The 18,377-nt window shown below is 38.8% G+C and overlaps 2 protein-coding genes and 1 long non-coding RNA gene across 3 annotated transcripts; 1 reads left to right on the top strand and 2 right to left on the bottom strand.

Annotated features, from left to right (window-relative positions):
• The first annotated feature begins 1,304 nt into the window (after positions 1-1,304).
• On the top strand, positions 1,305-12,695 carry LOC107186545. The gene is made up of 5 exons (XM_015574438.1): positions 1,305-1,451; positions 10,144-10,216; positions 10,497-10,658; positions 10,792-10,945; positions 11,458-12,695. Exons 2-5 carry the CDS (start codon positions 10,145-10,147, stop codon positions 11,571-11,573), a joined length of 504 nt encoding a protein of 167 aa, XP_015429924.1. The 5' UTR covers positions 1,305-1,451; position 10,144; the 3' UTR covers positions 11,574-12,695.
• A 312-nt stretch (positions 12,696-13,007) lies between these two features.
• LOC107186447 (UPF0764 protein C16orf89 homolog) lies at positions 13,008-15,519 on the bottom strand. Its single transcript, XM_015574308.1, has 7 exons — positions 15,423-15,519; positions 15,184-15,282; positions 14,500-14,649; positions 14,122-14,417; positions 13,606-13,741; positions 13,438-13,540; positions 13,008-13,152 (listed from the first exon to the last, which is right to left on the bottom strand). The coding sequence occupies exons 1-7, from the start codon at positions 15,517-15,519 to the stop codon at positions 13,008-13,010; spliced, it is 1,026 nt and encodes a 341-aa protein (XP_015429794.1).
• Positions 15,520-16,476: 957 nt separating this feature from the next.
• On the bottom strand, positions 16,477-17,009 carry LOC107186619. The gene is made up of 3 exons (XR_001516182.1): positions 16,953-17,009; positions 16,626-16,767; positions 16,477-16,527 (listed from the first exon to the last, which is right to left on the bottom strand). It is a non-coding gene; the product is annotated as an uncharacterized LOC107186619 (long non-coding RNA).
• Positions 17,010-18,377: the final 1,368 nt, after the last annotated feature.

Below are 18,377 nucleotides of genomic sequence, written 5' to 3'. Positions count from 1 at the left end.
CAAATTGATCCGAACAAATGTGGATTTGTTGATTTATTATTTTTTTTTTTACAGAACATCAGAGAATTTTGTCTGTTATTATAGCTTGCACAGTGATGATAATATGTAAAACGTCTTGATGGACTAATCCGTTCTGCAACGAATATAGCGTGAAGCAAGAACAGGTCTTCTTTAGAAAGTACGCCTGTGTGTTAGAGTCACACGAGCAGCAAGTGTAATATGGGTTGCATGATCTCAGGGGCGAAGAATACAGTCGTTCGTTACCTGTGAGTATTTTTACGCAGAATATTTATTTTCGAGGGACTCGTACTATAAAAAAAATATTTTTTAACCGTTTATTTAAAAGTCCACGATGGAAAGTGTCTTACTAATTTATGAAATGAACGAGATTGATAGAATAAAATACAATCATAATGAAATGAACTAGTTAGTCTTGAAGGGATCACCAATAATTGTTTTTATTCTTCAGTAAAGTGAAACGAGATGTCTATCGCGTGTATTTATAAGTTTACAGCGTAAAAGCTCGTTAATTCCAACTTTGTTTAACCGAATTCTGGTCTGATTCGAACGACCTTCCCAGTCCAGCTCCGTTTAATTCGCTCGATCTTCCGTCCCGCAGTTCTGTCCCACCCCTCAACGAGCTTAATCCACTTAATTAAATACAGTTCCTGTTTTCCCGGTACTCTCCATTAACAGCCATTTAATCGTTCAATCAAGTATCGTCTGATTTTCTAATTTTCGTATTAATTTAGTTCAACTTCAGTTCCATATGTACAAACCCTACGATTATAATGTAACCAGTAAACAGATTTGTTTTTTCAATTCAAATTATCAATGGGAAAAAGACTTAGTATCTCATAATCATGGTTGTGGGCGATCTTACGCGCACGGCGCAGTGGAAATCGGTGCCGTACGTGCAGACATGGGCAAACTCAATATCTAGATAAAAAATTTCGAATAACGAATAAAAGATAAAAAAAAATATTTCGTCGTTTTTAATTGTTTAAACGTGGAAATTTCAATTTTTATAATAAAATAATATTTCTTTATAAATGAATCGACATTTGTCGAACAATTATTTAATCTCATTAACTGTTTAAAACTCAGAACGACACCTTTAGACACTGCTGTTTTTAACTGTGCATTATTCCAACAGTGCCTGGCCAACTGATGTATAGGTGCACACGCGTGGCTCGGCCGGCTCGTAGGTGTACAAACCCACCACCTCTCGCGGTTTGGCGCACGACGGTGGCGGCGTGTGCTGTTCTTGGCACAGTTTCTGACCATCTCCTATTGCGAGCGGACCTCGCGCGGCTGGACCTAGGCCGTAATTTCGCGTAACGTCTCGCGGGACGACAAGCTTCTCCGCCTCTTCCACGGAAGACTTTTCACGCTCGGCCTAAGAAACCATCCCTTCGGTCAGCCCCATTTGTGGCGGTTCGAACCCAAAAGTGAGTAGTAGATCGAATCAATCTTATGACGGAATTGGACCCCATGTGAAACGCGATCGTTCGTACGATAGTTGTTGGATCGTTTGGCGGAAAATTGCAAGGTTAACGGTGGAACGGTAAATATGGAAATTGGAAAAGTGAATTCGAAAGAGAGACTGATCGAAATGTATCGGTGAACAGTGATTGTAGGAATTGGGAACGATGGATCGAAGTTTGTTCGGTTCAGGGTCTCTCGAGGGCTCTGTGGGTTTTGAAATGAATGTATTACTGCGTCGTTTCGGTGCTCGAGGGTGAGAATCGTGGTGGTAGTCGCAGTAGAACGTCGTGGGTATATCGTGAACGTTGTAGAGCCGGATGTTTGTGGAATGAATCAGTATGTTCGATAATTTTAGAGTCTGTTTACCGATTCTAGAGTAATGAAAAAAATAACCGTCGAGAGATTTTGCGGAACGAGTTATCGTCGACCGGCAATTGTTTCTTCGACAATTGCTGCAAAAGCAAACACGTTCCTCGTCACGCGTCTGTTTCCAGCTTGCTCGTATCTAGAATTGAATATTGCATTCCTATTCGCCTCATTTTTCCTCAGACATCAGTTACAATAGTTTCATTAAAATTTTTTAGAAATACAATTTAAGTTTCATTAGTTCTGTTAGTTCTGTACTTTTTTTGTCTTTTTGCCTCCTTGTGTATTTATTCTTCTTCTGCTGTAATAAATAAATTATTATTATTGTTATAAATTCATCGACTAGTTTGATCAAGAACGCAGGTTCGCTGAAAATTCGAACAGATGGATTTTATGTTTTTATCGTAGAAAGGTGAAACGCGTCGGAATTTTCTGTGAACCCGTTCGAGAACACGAGGAGGTACGACGAACCTCGAGTTCACGGCAGGAAAACTATCTATTACCGTGGTAATTGACGATAATCGCCGGGAATTGTATAATCCGCCGTGACGTACCGGCTGTTTCTTCGATTGGCTTGCACTTGCTACGCGCGAATTTACCGAAGAATTTAACAAAAAAAAAAAAAGAAAAAAGGAAAATAGCTTTCGTAGGTTTATAGTCTGTGATGCAACCGTTTGAAATCTTTACGACTAAAGGTGTAATTCCACTTTGACTGCGGAGAGTCAGCGGGGGAAAAAAAGTGCATCGCGACGTGGAGCGAGGACAAGCGATAAAAATTGCGACGTGCGTGTGTTTATCGTAAACATTATCGTTATGCAAATAATTTTTATACATCCATCGTTCCTTGGCAAACGCGTTAAGATAACCGTTGCGCCTCTACGCCATTCACGAACACCAACGAGAATCCTTTCGGAAGAAAAAAATGTGGAAAAACATCTTTGATGTTTTTCACAAAGATCGATCCTCCCTGAAAGTAAAAATACATCGAACTCGCGTGCGTCTCGAATTTTCCATTCGCGTGTCACGTCGATTTCTCTATTCGATCGAATTTTTTATATAATTCACGTGGAAATTCTTTTAACCTCGAACATAGCAATGAAATATTGAAATATTGCAATAAACATTTCACGGTTCCGTGGTGAATGTTTCCAAGGCCGTTCGATACCGTGAATTGTTGTTTACACCGGTGTGGAAGCTTCTCGGTTTCGATAAACAGATGACGACGCTGGAATACGAAGAACCACGAGAGCAGAAGAGCGGCGAAAACAGCTGTGTGCATTTTTCGAATAACTGAAATCGAGACTCTCGGATAAACATGATTCAGACACGAACCCGAAGACCAGAGAATCGGAGAAACATCTGTGTTGACCATTAAGAAACAGAAGTGATTCATACATAAAATGAGGTCATTAATATTCCTAAAATTTTTTATTTCATTGCAAATAGTAGACTAATTTTTTTTTATTAAAATAAGAATAATCGTGAATCGATTGGCGCTGGAGCGCAACATTGACTCCCTTGTGGCCGCCATCTTGTTTTAATTTTTCGAGTCAGCCAGTCGTAAAAAAAGCAGAGACGATCACGAAACGGATGAACTCGGATAACTCGGGATCGAGACACGGGACGGAAAAAATAGAAACGGGCAAGGTCGACGATGAACCTGGGTGGCGCCGTTTTCGCGGCTTGATCCACGAAAATCGTGGGCAAAGAGCGCAAGAAGATGGCACGCGGCGTTGAGCCCCGCGAAAAGTAAAAGGAGGCCAGGCCTCGAACCATGAAAACACGTATAAAGCGCGCCTGGCAGGCTGTGCCTCGAGACGCGCGTCATGAACGTGCAGACGCCGTGGATCACGTGAGTCTCGATCGAATGAACCGGATAATCCACGTGAACTTCAAGAACCGAGCGTTTCTTTTAGTTTCTATAGTATCGTAGATCTGTTCAGACATCGAAATCTAATTTAATAGATAGTTTAGTGTACAGGTGTAACAAAAATGTTGGAGGACCCGGAAATGGGAGACTCGTAAGGTGATTTTAAACAACTTTTTCCTCACGCGCTGAAATTAGTGGTCAACGTTACCGCGGTAACTCGGTGGGCAGACTCGCGCTCTGATTGGTCGGGGTTTTTCGTTAATATCTCGTTAACGAAGCCTCGGATAACATTTTTGCTGAGGAAAAAGTTGTTTAAAATCACCTCACGAGTCTCCCATTTCTGATTCCTCCATTTTTGTTACAACCTGTATAATCGTATAAAGTACAAGATACAATATAGCACAGTATAAGTGTAGTACTAAAAAACTACAATATAGTGTAGAGTATATCTCTTTCCATTTCATTTTGTTTCGGACGTTTGGATATCGATTTCGCAATAGCCTTCCGCAAATGACATCGCGGATTGTTAAATGTATCTATTAATACCAAGTAGTCCATCGGTTTCTCCTGTTTCTTGTTTATTGCTCGATGAAAAAGTTTTTCCTCGTTCCGATTACGAAAGAAACGGCTCGCGATTCCAAATCGATATTCCGCGCGCGGCGTTCCACCTGACGATGCGGATGCTGCAGAAATAAAAAGGTCCCCCACGATACAGATTTGAATCGGAAATTCCGATCATGACTGTACACGTGGAAACGAGAAACGACTCGATCAAGCTGCGTCGCGACGCGTAGGTGACGCGCCGCGACCTTACTCTTACGATCACGGTTTTTTTACTCGTTTCTCCTTCAACTCGCCCAGCCGCACGTGAAATAGAATATTCTCTAAAGGTTTTCGATTTCATCGGTATACGTACCGAACAAGTGTATTTGCTGTACTCACTCGTATGTGTAATGGCGCCAAACCTGTTGAACTTGATACTTTAACCGTGATTAATAAGATCTCTACTCTATTTACAATGGAAGAAGTGTATTTCTACTTCATTTGTATTATTTTAAACAATTCCACAAGGATACGAGTCTGCGTAAACACCCAGATTCCAATGGCTTCCAATGACGGCCATATTGGATCTCCGTTGAAAGTTCCAAATGTGACTGTATTTAAGTGATCTTTGAGCCCACGTTTACCTTACCAGACTCACCTTATGGTACTTAGGTTCCACGTTATAGATATTACTAAAATGTACCACAGACAACAGATTTGTTCTTCTGCAAAATTAAATCAACGTTATCTGGTACAGTAACAGATACAATGCCACGGTATCACGAACTTTCGTTATCGTGGCCCATAAATTCGATGGTAACCGGATACGTTCGCTCCATTACGAACGAGGGAACGGCGAAATTCTAAATAAAAGACTCGTGTGGTATATCGATCTCATCGGGTATATCTCGTCCACGGAAGGGCAGCGCCCCCCGATCGAAGGAAACGAAATTCCGCTAAGTGGCTGGTTCGCCCTTTACTTCACACATCCGATTAACGGACCTATTTGGGTCAAGAATAATTGGAACAGGCGTCGTAAACACGCGTGTCAAGTGGTTTTCTATTTTTTTTTTACCACACGATGTTTAACCGCACGTGGCTTGACTAAATTTACGAATATACCACGAAGAGAAGCAACTAACAGACCAATCGAGATGAAACCTTTTGAATCTTGTAAAGGATAGTCCTCTTTGAAAAAATTTCCAATTTTTTTTACTGTAAACTATTATTATTATTTACGTCTAGTTTTTAGCGCATTTCAAAGTCGATCCATATTTTCTGGAAAAAATGTTTGTATCCATACTACAGTCGATTATCATTATATTCGTGCAACGTCGAAATTAAAATGACTCGGACGAGACAAAGCAAGTCGGTCCACAATTTTTGAAAAAATTTTTTATCCACAGTATATTCGATTATCGTTATATTTGTGCAACGTCGAAATTGAAGTGACTCGAACAAGTCGTCAAACGAAACAAAAGACGTCGTGTTGCCTCGTGAATAAAAAAAGCTGTCTGACGATGATTTCCTTCGTCCAATGACGCAACAGATTTTTTTCTGCAAGAAACCTGACAGATAAACTGCGTCAAAGTGCGTTCGAGTCGAACGAGTCTTCCGGTGTCGTTCGTTCCTTAGGCCGCATTTCCATCTAGTTTACGTAATAGAGTTCGCCAGTCGATCATACCGATACCGATAAGAAGTTGACGGGCAAGCTGCCGCCGTTAAGATAAACAGAATCGACGCTATTTTGTTTTTGTCCACGGTTTCGCCTTTGACACGAGCCGACGACGATTCACCTAAGCTGACCTAATTCGACGTATCATCGCCGTTTATAGACGGGCACGCTTAGTTGCGTGCAAATGTTGTGTGTTCCGTAATGCGTTACCGAACGCGTGATTTGCGTGACAGCATTCGCCACTGGTCACTTCTGTTTTTAAGCCGAACGATCAGCTCCGATGACTCTGACTAGTGAACGCTAATCTCAATTGATTTCACTAGATTTATTTTACCGAAAAAAGTGATTGTCTTTTTAGAAACTTTTTAGACTGTTTTTAGAGCCTCTAGAGGATGATTTTTATGTGTTTGTATAAGATTTAAATAGGGTAAACGCACCAATGTATGAACACTTAAGAGATTTTGTAACTATCAAAGTCGAATTTTAAATGATTAATTTAATAGAATTGAATATTAGATTTGTTAATATCTGCACTGATCAAGGTTGGGTTATTTCCAATAAGTGATCTATTTCCAAGAGTGATAATGATAAGTCTCTATTACACTAAAATTCCAGTAACTAGAATGTGCAACAATGATACACAATGACAGAATAAAAAAAGAATACTGGAACAATGATGTAATACAATGTAAAGGAGCGTTGTTGCACTAGTCACTAGTCAGGGTTAGGTCAGCTCTAATAATACATCGGTATTACACTAACATTGCAACAACCATAACGTAAAGATGAAGTAAAAATAAATAAAAAATATTGTAATATAGTGTAAAAGTGTGAGGTATGGATAGAGGTATGTCTACCAAAAAGATGAGTACCTACTCTAAATAAACTTGGAAGGATGAAGTTTTAACAAAAATGTTTGATAGATCAATTTTAGTGTTGAAATAGAGGCATGGTGATCTTGATCAAGATATAGGGGTCAAATTTAGCGATCACTTTGAGGTGAATTTGATTTTTAAAACTTTTTTTTTTTTTCAATTTCAGTCTTCGATGCGCACTTCGAGATTTATCGCATACGTCAGGTTCGTGATCCATGCCGGCGAAGAATCGGATAAATCACGATCTCGTGGCGATCTATCGCGATGCAGAAATGCGATGATGTTGCCGGTGGCAATGTCAGCAGACTGGTTCTTCATATAGCCGACGGTGACGCGAACGTACAGTTCCTTTTTGCGCGAGGTGAACGAGAGAAATCGCGGGAACAAGGGATCGAGGATGCGTTTCCTTATGGGGCCTGTCAGACCTCGACGACGCTTTCGTGTTCACCATGACCGTCACGGTCACGCGTATCAGACCGATCTCACGGCGATCTTCTTTTCCCCAGCCTCCATTCATCTCTACTTTTCTCCATCTAATTACACTTTCCGTAAATTTGTTACATACTTTTTTAACGTTACCATCAGAGTATCGAATCTCCAAATTTACTTCCTTGTTCATTCCATTTTTAAGAAAACTACAGTAAATCCTCTATGAGTGTTCGAAGGCTGCTCGGAACTGAACATTAAATATTTAATAAGTTAATGGCCAAATGCAATTGGAACTAATATCACTCGAAAAAATCGTCACAAATTTACGAAATGATCTAATATGTTCAAATAACATTCTTGTCTCAAAAGGGCAAACTTGTAACTGTTTAACCAATTTCTACATTCGAAGGATATTATGTTAATCTTTGAGATCAAAGGAAACGTACACACGAGTAGTCACGTGGCTGACTGTGATCAGTAGTATACACCGGTCGACGCTGGACAATCTCCTTCACTTCCTCCGTTTTCTGTCGCCTCGAGCCTTGTAAGGATCGACGATTCAGGCACCGGAGGGTGACACAACGGCCAATTGCGGAAGGTGAATTAACCGTGACTCGGATCCGCCGCGTCGAGCCTCGCTCCAGATATCTCGGGCATTTTCGCCCGCGGCTCTCATCTCAATTAATTACGAGCCGCTTAATTGCCACTGGACGATCCATCGGATCAACGAGCCCGGTTGTTTTCGCTGAAACACGATCGGAGAAAATAAACGGGCCCAGAGGGAGAAATGTAATTGCTGTTAAATGACGTGCGTCCGATAAAGAACCGAGAATATTGTCGGGGGATCACATTGAGAGAAATTGTTGGTTCCTTAGTATACTTGGTATATTACAGGCTCACTATATAACAATTATCTAGTTTAATAGTGTTTAAGTTGAAGTCAGGCCCGAATTAAGATTTTTTGTGGTCCTGGTTTATCAGATTTTCTGAGGCCTCCTTGGTTGAAAAGCGGGGAATTTTTTGTAATACAGCACAATAATTTATGTTAAACAAAATTAGATAACATTGTTACCATAACGAAATGGAAGGTTCAAAACGGGGCCCCCCTGGGACGTGGGGCCCAGGACTACAGCCCCTTCAAGGGTGCGAAAATGGAGAGATATTGGGAAGATGGTTCGAGGTTTTGACGCTAGGGGGTGCTGGGGGTAACTGTGTGAGGTTATGGGTGTCACAACGCGAGATCTTATAGAGGGAATACTGAAAATTACGAATTTTCCTAAGTACTTTCATCGTCAATTTATACCCTACCTCCTAACTGCACTCTGACTTATTTCCTTTCAATATCCATCTCTTACTAGAATTCAGAACCACTGGCGATAATTTATTGCTCGATTCGATGGAAGTGCGATACACACACAGTTGGTGTCAGCTTTTCAAATTGGCAAAGGACTAATAGGATCGGTATTCGTTGTTGTCAGAAGGGTGTTTCCTTCTGTTTCGAGACCGGATACGACCGTCCGGAGGAATAATAAACGCAGAAAGGAAGGTCAGCGACGGGGAGACCGAAAACCGCTGAGGATGTTAAAATAGACGCCTGGCCACCTATGCCAATGACCCATATTCCCTCTATTCTCGTCGCGACGCGAATTAAACTTCGCCGTGATCGCGAACGTGGAATCACACGTCATCGCCGGTTCCCCTTGATTCTTCCACGATTTTGTAATTCTTGTGTCGCCGTACGACGCCTCGAATTGCCCTGACTCAAACAACATTGCTTAGACCTTGGTGCCAAATAATTCCATAAGCTTTTGCGTCAGTTCCACGCGTGGCGTATTTTATATAGACATCAGATTATTGTCCCGCCACTGACTTGAGTTCGGGACAATAATCGAGATGAGTCTGTACATACTTCTGTCGACGCGTATGTTCGTTCTTCACGAGAATGATTCGACTCTGTCATCGCGAGGCGGTCTCCTTAACACGCGGAGTGATTTTCAAAAATTTTCTGCGTCGTGTTTAGCCTGAAATAAAAATGAGCAAGGTGAACGACGCATCGTGTAGTCAGCGTCGACGTAACGCCGCACGACATGCTAATTCGACGATTACGCCATTGAGGCAGGCAAAGACATTCTGCTCGTGGTTTGTTGTGACGATTCATCGGAGTCACGAGAAACGTGGAAATCGACAGAAATGAAGAGTGAAAGGAAGAAAAAGTGTTTCGATGACATTTAAGGAATAGCATTAAAAAGGAATCTGTTGAAAATAGAAAGGAACTATTTAAATTCTTGTTTAACATTTATTTATTCACAGAATGACCGTTAGCTTATAAGTTAACTTTATGATTTAGAACATAATTCTCTTTTCTTGCCTATTTTTACTCCCATTTACATTTACGTTTACGATAACGCAATAAAGTATGGGTATTAATGATGTTGCATACAATTTTGTATTTATTAGAATTTCTGCACGTTGGCAAATGTAGTTACTGAATTTGTCAACTTTAATTATCTTCCAAATTAATATCTTACAGCTTGTACTGTAATTTTTTATACATAAATGTATGTACAATAGTTAAAATATATTTCGCATTAAAGTGAGTGGTAATTAAATACACATTACATCAACACTTTTGTTTATTTATTAAGTAGAATTGTGTTTTGGTAGATTATAAATAAATAGACGGTAATCTTTGAACAGGAATGAGGAATCGATTGTCGATCGGTTTTAAAAATACACGAGCACTCTGATTCTATTTCTACTCGTGATCCAAATTCACTCGGTTCGTATACGTTATACAAACAAAAGATCCGTCGAACGACAAATAATTTCGAACAACAAAGAAATAAAAATTGTCTCTCTATTTTCTTTCACTTTTAACTTGTAACACAATTTTTCAGGATGCAGCTGGCAACGTGTTGTAGATGTTACTCGTTGAAGGCGGGTACAATATTCACCGGAGTACTCGGAATAGTGAGTACATTTTTTAATATTTATATTATTAATTTTTTAATAATTTATATTAGTATTTAATTACTTTTATTCAACATTTCGATCAATAATACAACGATCTTTTTAATTATTTAATCGTCCCACAATGATCGATACTTCGATCGATATTTTAATACTTTGACCTTCTAATTGTTCCCTAAAATTGATCTTCGATACACCTATTTTTTTTTCAGTATCATTTATCCCTCAGTGGTTTCCCAAAATTGATCGTCGATTAATTCTTATCTTTATTATCGCTCAGATCCTCTCGATCATCTCGTTGATCATGATCTTCACACTCAACGTAGAATGGAAGACAATACTGATCGATGTGCTGGACCAGAGTATAGTCAAGATCATTTTCGCCATAAATCTATGCATGACGATCTTGATCTCGACGTTACTTATTGTCGGCGTTATCAAAGTAAGAATAAACCGTAAATTAATCAATTGAAATCTTGTGTATTATTAGAACAAATTGAATCTTTAAAGCTATTTTACTATACATTGGATATACTCTGAAATTAAATTAGAACACTACTTTTTCGTGTTAATAGCGGAACACGTTTATGATGGTGCCGTGGGTGGTTCTGGGTATAATCCTAGCAATCGGTCTGCTGGTCAGCGTCCTTTACACGTCGATCATGTTCTTCGTGAATCATGAGGTCATAAACGGTGTTCTCTGGCTCGTGGTCGGCCTCCTAACTGTTGGTGAGTGTTCTATATTCTCCTCTGTATTCACTACATTTAACACTTAGAACCTACCAAAGCAGTTGAAACCACATTAAAAACATAAACAAAAAGTGCTTCCATATTATTGTAACGTAAATCGATGTAACACCAAATAAGTGATAAGTTCAATTTTTTTAGACTATTCAACACATATAAGTGAAAAAAATTGTTAATTTATCGATTTACATGTTTTCAACAAGCTCAGGTTCCTTTTACCAACGGTGACAGAAGTAAAAACAAGTGTGTGTTTGATAATTCTAGTGTCAATCCTTAAGTGCACTATTCAATAAACCATTGCAACATTATTTTTTCAATTGCATTGAGCCTGTATTAAAATTTAGTCAAGGAAATATATTTGCCCGCCACTAGATTATAATGTATTTAAGTTATTGATGTCAAATAAATTTACAAATCGACCCTAACGGTGGCACAAAGGTTAAAAATTAATTTCTGAAAAAATTGATATAAATTATACTTTCCTTTTCTTTCAGTGATTTACACGTACCTCTGGCTGGTCGTGTACAGCTATTTCCAGCAATTGAGGTACGACAAAATGAACAGCAGAATGGGCCCGTATGGAAGACCCTATAACTACCGACGACCTTGAAAAGGATCTGGGAAAAGACTCACGAGGAGAGAACGATCAGACAGAATTCTTCCCCATCGAAGGAATTAGAATGATTCCATTTTTTTTTTTTTTGTTCGGTCGCTGAGAGATAAAACTAACGGGGGACAGTCTAATTGCTTCCGAGAGGGGTCGCTTAAAGTTCAATTCAGCGCAATCGCACCAAAGCACGAGGCACACCGGCTGAAGATTTATCGTGGAATCGCGTAATCGTGTTTCGTAATGCAGGACTAATCGCGAAACGGTAGATTAGAATATATTTATGGCACCGAGATTGCTCCCTCGATTAATTATCGGAACCCTCGCGCTGTCTTCCATCTTCCATGTTTAAGAAGACTTCTACTTTGTTACCATTACAGAATTCTTCAACATAGGCGTATCGAGTTGGATTATTGTACAATTTTATGCCTCTTGGGCGAAGAAATCTTCAATTTACACTTGAAGTATCTTCGACATAAGACTCTTCGGGATAAACTATTACAAGTTTGAACCTTCTTCGATAAACAATTCTTCAATATAATTAATGAAACCCACAAGACATGAACGCCTCATTCGACGTCCTTAAAATAATTTTAAAACCCATTCAGATAAACATTGATAATTAATCGAGGGGTACATTATATACGTATGTAATATATATTATTATTTTATATTATGTATAAATGGAACGTGTGCACAAAAAAGACCGTTCGAACGCCGGGAAAACGGTTTCTTCAGTCTGATCAGCGACAAACGCCGTTTCCCCGTCCGGTTCGCCATCGCGACACCAAAATGGCGGGCCGTCGATCCTCGCGAACGGGACGGGAATAGATTCCATTTTCAAGGATAACGAAAATGTTAAGCGTATGCAAAAATATACGCGTTGCCACACACCGCCTCTGCGAGAACCAGTCTCTCCTACGCAAGGTTAACGACTGACTTATTTATTTTCACTCCGTCTCACTTCCCGCCTCTCGAACTCCCCCTTCCACTTATGTACTCCAACTCGCTGGTACGCGTCGACGGCTTTTTGTAACGCGCACCGATCTACGATTTGTAATTGTTTGTTACCACGACGTGAAATAAATTATTCTTGTTTCTAATAAATATCTGCCCCCTCTTCGTCCGGGCCAACGATCGAAGCGACGATTTTTCGTTTCAAGAGAGCAAAACGAAGGTTGAAGAATAGAATTCTTGACAAGAAATGGATTAAAAATGGTGAACTATACAAGGTATCTCAGCTAGTAATTGGTCAAAGAAGAAATGTGATTGATGCTCGTGAATAAAAACGTGAACGATTACAATGGCAAGATTTTAATGGAATCATTTTGTATCAAGAGGAACTTGAAGAATTTTTACATTAGGATTGGAATTTTAGTATGGAAGTTTACTGACAAGCTTGCGTGTGTTTATTCAACAAAGAAATATGTCCAACGTTTATGTAAATAGGTTCTCCACGTTCTCGCGAACGAACAGAGAAAGAGACGCCGCGGCGAGGCCAGTGGCGTGGCTGTCGCAACCGAAGTCCGTTGGCGTTGAGGCTCTTCGGACCATGCGTAACGGACTTTCGGCATATTTGTTCCTGGAAGAATTTCAGAACACTCTGTACACAATTATTAATCTTTTATTTCAGTCAAAATTCAAGAGATCGTGGCCCCGTTACATGCGTAATTTAGGAAAAGTGAATCAGGCAGAAAAAGTGATGGGCCACAATCTCTTGAATTCCGAATAAAAAATGAAAGATGAATAATAATTTGTATAGGTAATTGGAAAATAATGAATTGAAAAAGTAAAATGATAAATAAAATTGTATAAACTTTTATATTTATTGTAAGAAGGAAGATTTTCATTCATCGAGGATACGTACCCGAAGGAACTAAAGCATCCGCTAGGATGAGCCCAAGCCAACACCAACCGTTCGTAATGGCCGCCTGTAAACTCGAGGAAGCCCTCCATACCGCACAGAAGAACTTCAAATACAGAGAATAATGAAGAAACACAATGACAGTAAAAAAATATTGTCTTGTTTCTTTACCTTGTTCCATCATCAAATCTGGAGTCTGATAAGGAAATCCAGCTGCTTCAACGTCTACGAGATCTCGAAGGATCGAGGAACAGTAAGAAAGAATCAGGTCAGATGACCGTACAGGTAAACCACGCTCACAGCTCAACTGGAAATAATTAAAAGACATCTGAAGATTTGTAATACTGGAAGGACTACAGTAAATCCTCGATGAGTGTCCGAAGGCACTGAACACCAAATATTTTAAGAAATATTCTTCCTATTAAAAGCAGGATTTATTATCGAAAAAGGATTTGTTACTTGATAAAATTATTCTCTGAATTGTAAAAATCAATTTTGTCAATAATTCTAAGACAAATTCGAAAGTGTTGTACTAAATGTACTGGTATCACCGAACGAATAACTTGTCTTTCTTTTTTTCTAGCTTTTGTAGGGTATGCTACACTGATTATCTATTATTTCAGTATTGTTTTCCTTTTTTGATCGGACCTTCTAGGTATAAAAATGTTAAATGGAAATATCACAAACCGTTTGAGCTACTTGGATGATCAGCAGTCTGTGAGTCAACGGATATCCCCTAGCCAAGTCCCGTCTCATTAATATCTCTATGCATACTTCAGGCATCTGATGATGAGACTTCAAATTGTTCCTAACAATTTCCCCAAGACATTGATCACTTTCTTCTTCTTTGGGAGTACCTTGCATTATCAAATCCCGGATGTCCTGATAAGTTAAGTCAACTGTTTCACTTCCTCTCTGAAGGACGCCATCTTGCCAGAATATATGTTTCATCCATAGAGCAGGATTGTTCAATGTATCGTGTACTGTAATTCAAGAATTTTACTTCTGAAAACTAGAAAATATCTAATAAAAGGATTTTTACAGGTCAGTGGATAAATTACACACATAATCGGACGTCCTCACTTTCTGGAACGAGACGGTCTAATAGGTACCGTCGTATTTGGTCACAGAGCTTCAACATTCTCATTAAAGTACTCCAATATTTCTCTTCAAGGTATTGCGCATTTTTGTCCAACAGAGTGGCGGCTATATTAGCTATTGCAACAAACAACTTTCTAGATGACATTAATTTTACTAATACCCTGTGGTGATAAGAAAAAAAAGAGTTCATAACATATGGGGTAGATAGTATCCACTAAACGATGGAAAAAAAGTTCTAATAAATATCGGTCGAAAATTTAATATTTTCAAAGTTATAACAATTTTTTAAAGCAAGTGACCCTCTACCTTAGGGAGCTATCGTTCTGTATGGAAACAATGAAGAACATTGTGAAGAAACTAACAAAAATTGTAGAAAACCTTCTGTATCCAGAAAAAGAAGAAATAACAGGATAATCCATTTTTTCCATATGGTACAATAGCTCCCTAAGGGAGAAAGTCACTTGCTTTCAAAAATTGTTATAATATTGAAAATATTAATCTTTCGAGCCATGTTTCTTAGAACTTTTTTTCATCATTTGGTGAGTACTAACTACCTTAGAAATTACGAAACCTTTTCCGTTATCCGCCTGTGTATTATTTAACGTTATTTATTATTGAAGCGTAAGGTATATCATTCTGAGTGTCTACCTTCAACAATAGTGACAGAAAAGGTTGCATCGGCGTTCATTTGACCAGGTCTCTGATGGATATAATCGACCACCTTAGACAGGGCTGTTAATTTGTCTTCTATAACATACATACAACAAGATTATATTTATTATTTATTTATTATATCATTTACTTAGAAAAATTTAATTATCCTGACATCATTTCGCTTGGCCAGTTGCCTTAATAAAGGTTTCACTATATCATCGTTTCGATCTTACCAAAATTGTCAGAAATGAATTTCCCATAAACCCACGGTGAGAATCCACAGAGAAGCAGGGCCGCCCAAGTCCCTGTGAACACTCGAAGTCCGTCCATTTGGGGGTTGTTCGCGATCCTGAGGAATCTCTTTCCGTTCCCAATGACTTTATAGCGTCAGCCCCACCGCTCCGTATCGCAGGAATTTAACGAAATTGACCGGGAAAACAGTGTTTCTTTGTTACCGGTGGCCGGAAACACGACCGCCAGTATTTCTTCATGAGGGTGGCGACGCGTCAAATCCTGGCCATTCGTCTTTCGAGACTTGGATTTGTTTGATACCAGCGAATCGTTCGTGGTAGTTTAATTAAGACTCGAAGAGAAACGATTCTTTCGCGTCGTAATATACAATTTTTACGTACGAAAAATAGAAGGATCGATTAAATACAATAGTTTCGAAAGAAATGTTGAAATGGTTATAAAATTGCAGGCTAAATTACAGATTCGAAAAATGTAACATTACTCAACAGTCTGTCTATAGAATAATTTGACGCGACAATTAACCGAATAATTATTACTGCTTAAACAAAAAATGTTCAAAGTGGAAAATCTGCATTTTTTTCAAAATCAATTTTCTGGAAAACCAAGGACGCTGGCGAAAAACTGTTTGCAGATTCGTATTCAGGGCACAAAAGTCTGCAAGAAATGGCTAGTGATTGTTAGAAATCTGAAAAAAAGTTAATATCTGTTGACCGGTGGAATTTATGTAGCAGTATAAATAAGAGACGAACATTTTTATTCAAGGAACATATGCATTTAAAGATACAGTACTTAATGAGATCTCGTGAGATTTTTTATAATTTACTTTAGAATTTAGTGGGAAATTTTTTAGAAGCAATCGGGATGAAAAGGGTTCATGTATTCTCCGGAAATGCAGCCGTTCAGCCCGTGACCCAATTTGACGCACTTTCCTATTTTCTTCCTGGTCTAAAATTTAATTCAAGTTCCATTAAAATATTGTTGAAAAAGGACGATTTCAAAAATGCACGTAAATTGCAGATGATTTTTGAGACTTACAACTTGGTACTCTATCTCGCAGAATCTGTCCTCTCTGTCGTCCGAATTGTCCTGCATCGGATTTCAGTTAAAGTTAAATATAAACATGAACAATTAAATGTACATCAAGAATGATATTTTTGGTTTTGATAAATCATTGAGGCAGTTACCATGTTGGGAAATTTGTGCGTCATAATTAACGGTGTTTGAACGTTGTTCATGATTTCGGTTGACTGCGGTGTTCTCGAGGCGGTGCTCGTTTCAAATTCGAAAAGTGTGATTAAAATGGCCATGTACAGCAAATTCGATGTCCTGTAGATAAGATCGAACACAAATGTCATAAAAAAATTAGTTCACCAAAGAAATACCAAAAGGAATCACTTGAATTTACGTAATGAATGAGTCTGTTCTTCTCGAACATTAATTCCAAGAAATGTACATTTGTAAATAAATACAATTAGTAAGGAAAATTTTGAAGTCGATAGGATGTAACTTACATGCTAGTGTTTACTTCAGGTTTCCCGTTTACCAGACCGAGGATAAGAAACTTTGAGTCAAGATGTACTGTCACTGGTCCAACTAGAAAGATCTTTTATACTCGTCGAGAAGCCAACAAATTTCCTCACGATGGAGGAAGGGTTTCATCCCTCCGGAACAGAGCTGTAATCATTTTCGAAACGTAACAATTGCGACACGCCGTTGTAACTACATTTAACTTAAGTAATATGTTACACAATGAAACAATAACCGAACATACTTTATTCAAAATTAGATAGACGTACGATTTATATGATTTTTCATTGTTTGCACCATTTAAAGGCAACCACCCCGTCATAACAACAATGGTGACGAATGTTATCGCATAACGGAGCTCTCAAATTTCAGGACTTGCAAAACTGACTTGCAACTTTGCTGCAGGTTCGACAAATCGGCTTCCTCGATTTCCAATTTTGTTAAGAATACAAAAACTTGGTTACACGGTTAACTCAATCTGTATACAATAATACACCTATTTCAGTTTAATACTTTAACAATATTTAACTTTCTGAAACATATATTTCAATTTGAGCAAAATCCCTGGCATCATTTAAAAAGTGATCCGTTTGACATGGAATGGAAAAATACCCTGTGTTTCAAAACATCGAGAAAGAGGCAGTAAAAATACCACAAGACATTGTACATCAATACTTTCCATTTAAAACGAAGTAAAATAAAATATTTTCGGAGATAGCCTGGGATATGTACGCAGTTGAATTCATTCATTAGTCGTAGGGTACATTGGAACGCAAATTTTCGAAAATTGGTCGACCAGAGGCACATAATACATATGGCTTTGACATTGTTTATAACCTTAGGAGTGCTCCGAGTGCTGCGAAATGAAATTTCTAGGACAATGTCCTTGTGCGTTTGTTTTTCTCCGAGTCATTCAGTTCGATGCCCGTTGAAAAAAAAAGGTCGTACCGAGGCGTAACATGGTACTGAATATATTATTTCGTTAACATAGAAATTCGAGTGGGGCAGAAAGGGGGACTACCCTCGACCAACGATCCACCAATCACGGTCCTGCTAAGGTAGCCGAATCCACCGATGTCGGCCAGTCGAAGACGGCCTAAGGGTCATTTGTCTCGAAGAAGTCGAAGTGATAAGACGTGAAGTGAACTCGCTCCCGTCGAAGAGTACGTGTCCTTTACTTTTCACGTTCAATCATTTATACAAATTATTAGTGCGTTCATTAACTCTCTATCGTTACTTTCGTTTAATATTTATTCATTTTACAGTAAATTATTGTAAATTAATTTGATATTACGGGACAAGGTGATCGGTTTTCGCGACTTTCTTTATCTACGCCGAAGTATTTACGCATTTCTGATTCAATTTACAATCTTTTACGGCACACCTCGGGCACAGTAGTTGTTTATTTG

This window comes from Dufourea novaeangliae, unplaced genomic scaffold, assembly GCF_001272555.1.
Source record: "Dufourea novaeangliae isolate 0120121106 unplaced genomic scaffold, ASM127255v1 scaffold65, whole genome shotgun sequence".
Taxonomy (NCBI): Eukaryota; Metazoa; Arthropoda; class Insecta; order Hymenoptera; family Halictidae; genus Dufourea; species Dufourea novaeangliae.
Note: the sequence above shows the minus strand (reverse complement) of the source record. Positions and strands in the feature narration are given on the sequence as shown.